This window comes from Vigna radiata, chromosome 10, assembly GCF_000741045.1.
Source record: "Vigna radiata var. radiata cultivar VC1973A chromosome 10, Vradiata_ver6, whole genome shotgun sequence".
NCBI classification, from domain to species: domain Eukaryota; kingdom Viridiplantae; phylum Streptophyta; class Magnoliopsida; order Fabales; family Fabaceae; genus Vigna; species Vigna radiata.
In genome coordinates, this window is record NC_028360.1 from 3,453,253 (window position 1) to 3,460,893 (window position 7,641).

General features: G+C 30.5%; 1 protein-coding gene across 2 annotated transcripts; it reads left to right on the plus strand.

The window, feature by feature from the left end:
* Positions 1–1,519: 1,519 nt before the first annotated feature.
* LOC106775143 (protein DEFECTIVE IN MERISTEM SILENCING 3) lies at positions 1,520–6,206 on the plus strand. Of its 2 annotated transcripts, XM_014662211.2 has the most exons (8): positions 1,520–1,687; positions 2,503–2,646; positions 2,867–2,981; positions 3,391–3,628; positions 3,919–4,110; positions 4,206–4,526; positions 5,033–5,258; positions 5,768–6,206. In XM_014662211.2, the coding sequence occupies exons 1-8, from the start codon at positions 1,652–1,654 to the stop codon at positions 5,801–5,803; spliced, it is 1,308 nt and encodes a 435-aa protein (XP_014517697.1). In that variant the 5' UTR covers positions 1,520–1,651; the 3' UTR covers positions 5,804–6,206. The 2 variants fall into 2 exon arrangements, with proteins under 2 accessions (XP_014517697.1, XP_022642764.1); XM_022787043.1 differs by lacking the exon at positions 2,503–2,646.
* The last annotated feature ends 1,435 nt before the right edge of the window (positions 6,207–7,641 follow it).

Genomic DNA, 7,641 nt, shown 5'->3' on the forward strand with positions numbered 1-7,641 from the left:
ATTATTATAAAATATTATATTATTATTTCAATTTACTAAATTATAATTTTTTATATTTTAAAAAATAATTTTTATTTTTTTTTCTAATAAATTTTTTTACAATTATATATAACATTAATAATTATCATCTTATATTATTTTTACTATTAAGGGTATTTTGGTAATCTTCAATTTTTATCAATTAAACAAATTTTTTTATCTATCACATCAATCAAATCCTACACTAATTCTCACAAACTTTACTTCCAAATTCACTCTCATTTACCTTCAAATCCACTCAAAGAAACAACAATTAATTCACCTTCAAATTCCCTGAAATCCTTCCACTCACTCTCCCTCAATTCCTCTCCCTCAAGAGAACACACCCATAGTAATAGTAACAAATAATTTCCTTATAATAAATTTACTAACACCACCACCAAAAGACAAGTTAAGCATTTTATTTAATATAATATTCAATTAAAATGTCTAATTCAAAATTTTAATCATATAATTACACATCACTAGTAAATTATTATTTTAATTTTGTATTTTAGTAGAAATAAATTCATATCCAATTGTTATTTTTTAATCTTAATATTTATCATTTAAAAAAAAAATACATTTGATTCCATATGTGCATCTAATTCTAATTACAAATTTTAGCATTTCATGTTGTTTTTTATTTTATAAAGCCTGCTAACTCAAATTTTAATTGTAAATTTTAATAACATAACATTGTTTTAATGTGCATCATTAAAAAAATATTACGTCAATTTTATAATTAATAAGAAAATATATCCAAATATTATTTTTTAATTTTAATATTTATCATTTCTGCATGTATTTCTCTTTAAAATTGTTTACCTCAATTTCGTGTTATTCTAACTTTTTATTTGAAATTATATTTCTCAATATGTTTGGATTTCACTTGACATGCTTTTTGGATTTCTCAACTATGTGCATGTTTTTTTTGTTCAAAATACTTATTTAACTTTATTTTTATCTCATTCCAAATGTTAATATCTTTTAATATATAGTTGTCTTTTCTATTTATATTTGTATATGATTTTATTTACAAATTTTAACATAATGTTGTTTTTTTATTTTATATGGAATTATATTTCACAATATACCTATATTTTATTTTTATTTTGTATATAATTTTTTTTTATGGATCATGTTTCAACTATTTATAATTGTTTTCATTATAATTTATCTTTTCATTTTATTTTGATTGTCGAAAGAGTATTACTATTACTATTATTATTATTATTATTATTATTTAGTATTATTATTATAAGTAGCCATATTATTGATATTATTTTTATTTTTATTTTCTATATTTCAATACTTTAACATAAAAATTAATATTAAAGTAATATTCTATATTTTTAATCAATGGTTAATTATTTAATATTTTCATAAAATTAAACTTTTTATTTAAATATTATATTTTTAACTGTGTATAATTATAATACTTAAAAATAATTATTTAAATAAATAGCTTTTTCAAATATACCTGTGCCTAGGTGGTGGTTCAGTTCGTAGGCAGTGAGGGAAGAATCAACAGTACAATTTACACAGCAGACAGAAGAAGAAAGAGAGAATCTTTCTCTCCTTCTCTCTTCCATTTTTAAACTTCACATTCTACACTTTCATTCACTCAGTCATGTTTCCGCCGTCCACACCCACTGCTCCCAAAGAGGTTAGTTTTCCTATGCATTCTTCACCAAATTTCCTTTTCCTGTTAATGCAAAATAAACCACTCTTTCTGTCAATACACAACCTAGTTTTCTGTTTCTTTTTCTTAAATTATATGTTTGGCTTAAACACAACATGTTCAAAACTCACGCCCAATGTTTAGAAGGGTTTAGAGGATTATGGACCGGGCAATTTTGTTCTGGCAGTGCCGATTCTGGTGGTCACAATCAATCTCTAATTTAATTTTAGGTTTTTATGATAATGATTACAACTATAATTATTCGTCGTCTGTAAAGGTGAAATTAAATTTCTGATGCACCTGTGACCTGCATTTTTTAACACTTGCATTCATGTTGCGTGTTGCTCTGTTGTATGATGTTGACTGAACTTTATGTTGGTGAGTTGTTATCTTTGTTCATACCTGCTCTTCATGAAGTATAGAATTGAAAATAAAGATAAAATGGTCGTTTCAAATTATTTAATTTAGGTTAGTTGCCATACATTTTTTCTGAGTCTATTGTCTCTTGCATCGCTCTCTTCTTGTATGTCCAAGGATAAAATTGAGTTAGAAAGTTATGAGACACATGGTTGGTGGTGATGATTTTGCAACAGAGAAGATAGAAATAGTAAGACTCCTTCAAGGCATGTTTACGCAGTAATATTTAGGTTTAGGTCTGTTTTTCCTTTACTGGAATCTTTGCAAATTAGATGCAAAAGCGTAATGACTGATTCCCCATAGGATACATTGGAGTGTCCTTGATTTGCTGCTTTTTATTGCTTGTAAGCATTGTCCGTCTGTATTTACCTTCATCTGTGTAGCTTTCTGCTCGTACAAATTCACTATCCATCCAAGCGGCTTCTTCAGCAATGATGCAAGTGGGTTTGAATGAAGACACTGTTGATGCAAAGGAAATGCTGAATGGAGAAATTCTACTAGCACAATCCATCATGCGACACTCCGAGGTTGCTTATGCTCTTTCTATTAACAGAAAGGATCTTTTCCACTACTAATTGCATGTTAATAAAATAGTTTTTTTTTTTTTTTTTTTAAATTCTTGGTGTGTGCACAAGTTGTTTTATCTTATGCAACGTTATGTCAGGTGCATTTTTTTGTTATGTTCTGGGTTTCAATTGAGTGAAGATGCTTTATACAAACTTACCTCATTCCTATTAATACTTGCAGAAACTAGAAGATGAACTACGCAAGTTAGGGCAACAAATTCGGGAGCATGAGAACAACATAAATCATTTGAACTCTGAAAAAATCAAATTTGACGACTCCATTCTTAATTTGCAAGGTATATTTATAGTTCATTTTAAGGGTTTTTTCTCTGTTTGGCTGGACAAGAGGATACTTATAAAAAAAATATTTATGATCCTGTTCTTTAAAGTGCATTAACTGAACCAAAGTTGTAAGCTTTTATATGGCTGCATGCAATCACAAAGTAGGTATTCCATTGACAAAAATGTAAAATTCAGTTCCGTTATATTGTTGCTGGTCAGTGGTTTACTGGTTTTATCTGTTTGTTTAAACATCAGCACTTTTGGTTATAAATGGATCAGTGTTGATGTTAGTCGTATTATATTACATCTTACAATTTGTATTGACTGAATATTGAGGTGCATATATGAAAAGCAGTCAATTTCTATTTAGGATGTAATCAACTTTCAAGTGTCATTTATGTTTTTTTCTTTTTGTATTCTTAGCTACTATTGGGAAATCAGAGTCTTCAAGTATGGCCATAGCTGGTAATATGGACAATCCACCCTCTACAAACGAGGAGGAAGTAGATAAACAAATACTGCAATATGAAAAATCTGCGGCTGGTATCTTGTGTGAGCTGAAGATTCGTCATGGAGCTCAGACATCTCATCTAACATCGACAAAGGACATTGTGGGGATTGTTGCTACATTGGGAAAAGTTGAGGATGACAATCTTAGCAGGTACATTTGGCAAAATATATATTCTTTCTGGCTTGTGTGAAGGTTTGCACGTATATCAAACTTGTAATAGCTTCTTTTTTCTTAGTCCCAGGACTGTTATATTTAAAAAGGATGAAAATAATGTATATCTCATCCATCATTTGCTAATTTCTTTGAAGATTTGGTTTTCACCCCAGTCAAATGATGTGTGATACAACCTCACCTAATGAGAAAGCTCATGTTGTTTGATGCTATTATCTATGAATATGTGAGCACACGCAGGTAGTTTCACCCTACTTATTTGGTTGCAGACTTTTCTCAGAGTATTTGGGAGTGGAGACTATGCTGGCAATTGTTTGTAAGACTTATGAAGGGGTTCAAGCTATTGAAATGTATGATGAAGAAGGCTGCATAAATAAAAATTGTGGACTTCATGGGCTAGGTGCCTCTATTGGAAGGGCTTTGGATGGTCGATTTCTAGTCATATGTCTTGAATCTTTGAGGCATGACTTTCAGGAGTCTTGTGTTTATGCCTTTAATTTGTTGTTTTGGATAAATTAGTTTTTTTATTATAACTTTTTCATCTTGTATGTTTTAGGCCTTATGCTGGTAATCATGTGGTTGATGATGAACAACGGAAGCTGGATATTTTAAACCCAAGATTGCCTAATGGGGAGTGTCCAGCTGGATTTCTTGGCTTTGCAGTGAATATGATTAATATAGACAGCTCAAACCTATTTTGTGTAACTCCCACTGGTTATGGTCTCAGAGAAACTCTGTTTTATAATCTCTTTTCTCGTCTACAAGTATATAAGACAAGGGCTGAAATGATACAAGCACTTCCATGCATAAGTGAAGGAGCTCTTTCTTTGGATGGAGGAGTAATTCGGAGCTGTGGTGTATTTACCTTGGGCAATAGGTAACATGATGTGTAATCTCTCTCTCTCTTTTATCTTTTTAGAATTATATGGCAGGTAGAAAACACAAGATAATGACCGGAGGATAATCTATGTTGCCATTGTATACCACCGAAAGCTTTTCAATCTCCAAAGTGTAGGTGGTTTAGCTGGATTAAGTGCAGTATACAATAATAATGCCATCTATAATGAGGTCCATCAATGTCAATTATCTCTATCATTTTCTGTAATTTGTATAGAAACTCATGATAAGAACTATGGAGTCTTGATACATTATCACACAACATGGAACCTCAACAGTATGGTCATTGAGCCTGTGAATTTAAGGTTTTTCAGGTTCTTGAGCTGATACATTTTTTTTGTGTGTTCACTGATAAAGAACTGCTTTATGTTTTTCAATTCAGAACCTTTTTTTCTAATAAAGTAAGTTTCATTTTGAACTGCTGTTTGGTGTAATCTGTTTTCAAAAGAATACAATCGTCAAATGAAAAATCTGGGCAATTTGCAGGGAAGATATTGATGTAAGATTCCCCCGACCAGAAAGATCAATGGAGCTTGATAACCATCACGGTGAAATTGCCAGACAGTTGAAGGAAGTCAAATGGAAGAAAGAAAAGATTATGGAGGAATTAAAAAGGGAGCAGGCGTTGTTGGACATGACAAGGCTCAATTTCAACAAAAAGAAGGGTGATTATCTTAGGTATTTGGCGCAAAGGTCCTCAAATGCAACTAAGGTAATCTATGTAGAAGTTGGATATGTAATTCTAGGGGATTTATTCATATGCTGTTCTGATCTCACGCAAGTCATTTTGATTGTTTTAGAACGGTTTAAATTATTTCTATTAAGGCTATGTTTTGACATGAACTTTTAGTCAGCTTCTAGTTTGTTGTCCGAGCTGGAAAGTTTACCGGAAGTTCTAATAGTGTTTAATAAACTGAACTTTTTTAGTATTTCATAGGCTTCTTTTCCTAGCTTTCAGATATTGTTTAGTGGAAAGTTATATCCTAAAATACTATCAGAGTCAGTAATGGTTGTTGACTATTGACTATCAATTTCAACAAAAAGAGTCTCTTGATACTGATGCACGCACATGCTAAATTATGTAATTGCAAGCTTATTAAATTTGAAGTTCACATAGTGGTGTCAAGTGATGGGAGCTTTCCATATCTGATTTTAAATTGTAATCTTGAACTGTGACATAACTAACCGTAGTAATGTTTCTTTAATGAATGGCACCATCAGGCTCAAACTGCTTCTGACAGATTTGTAAGTAGATGATTGAATTAAGGCTGACAGCATACAACGAAGAAAGGAGCCTGTGCCTAGTAACCTGTTTTGTTCTCCGTTTTGGTTTCTAAAGTTGGAAGATAAAAAATTTGGATGGTGAAACAAGAAGATTGGTTTCTGAAGCTGGAGACAGTTAAGGCTTTATTTTTCTTCAAGTTCTTGTGAAGAAAATTCAGATTAGCCAACAGGACACTGCTATCAGATTTGCCTCAGTATGCCTAGTTACCCTTCAAGACCAAACATGTTTGCCAGGATAACCTCTTCTTGGTCCCTTGTATACTCACTGTACACCACTATTGACTGTTGATTACAGGCTGTGAATACATCTCCCCATTTAGTTTTTTTTTTCTTAAAAAAAAAATCATTTAACTGTAGCTCTTCGTTTTTCATTCTTTTTCTGCAGTTTCTGGAGGATGGAGAACCTCCTCAATCTCCCTTTCTTTCTCCACGCCGACTAATCCATTGATTCTTTAAAAATGTCTGAATCGTTTAAAGTGTGGTAAAATAATTTTCGTGGAAAATTTAGATTGAAAACAGGTTTTGACAAGAGTGGATGGGTTTTATTTCCCAAAACGAGAGCAAAATTATGTAGGCCGTTGCTTCCTACACCCAATCAAATTTCTTCTCAATCATATAAAAAGCTTTCCGGAAATCGTAATAGGAGATGATTGCTTTCTGGAAAAAAAAAAAATCTGGAATTGTTTATAGTATTTTCGAAAATAATTTTCGGAAGTGATAGGATGCAGAGGAAGTAATAGCCTATTATGTAATAGCCTATGATTAAATATATTTTTAGTGGGACATTACTTTCTGCACTCTCGTTTTTTTTTTCACCCTATAGGCTTGTTGAAATGGCCGTTTTGCCCTTAATAGAAAATTAAATAAAAATCTCTGTTTTCCTTCTTCATTATTTATATCTTGCGGTGCACCCTTGTAAAAAGCTCTTCAAAAAGTATTTATTGGTCGTTTAAACTTGTCAGGAAGTAAGTTGCTTTGTTGGATTGACCGAAGAGTTTTCAATTTGGTGTTGGTCGTTGGTTTCGAAATGAGTGACTTAAGAACTTTAGACTTTAGAATCTGTAATATAATTTCTTTTAAATGTATTTTGGATAGTAAAATTTGAAATATAATCTGTAATATAAAGTTTCCTGATTTGTAAGATAAAGAAGGCTTTATCACGAGATACTAAAAGAAAAAATAAAAAATGGATAGGTTCATAGCCCAGGAATTAGGCGGGCTGACCCACATTGTTACTTAATATATTATCTAAATATTTATGATAGTTAAAATTAATAATTTTTTTTTATATTTTCTTCATTGTAAATCATGTATTGATATCTCTAATTTGCAAACAGTGTTAGAGAAATGAATACACTATATAATGTGGATAAGAAGGAGAATGAATAGAATGGATATTTAGCAAGTTTATTTTCATAAAGCAAAAAAATATGATAGAAGCATTATTATTTAGACAATTATTGTGTGACACATTATATGTTTTAAATATGTGATTATTCAATTATTTAATCATATATTTATTGTTTATATTTTAGACAATATTTTAATATCATACATCTTGATACGAGAAACTTAATCTTTCAAACAACATTTGGTATTTTATTTTCTTTTTTCATATTTTTTGTTATCCAATTTTCTTATATTCGGATGTTCTTGTTGTTGAAGATATTGTTGTTAGAGATGTTATTATTGAGGATATGGTTTACGAGGATGGTGCTATTGTTAAGGGTGTAACATCCCAAATATAATATATATATATATATATATATATATATATATATATATATATATATATATATATATATATATAT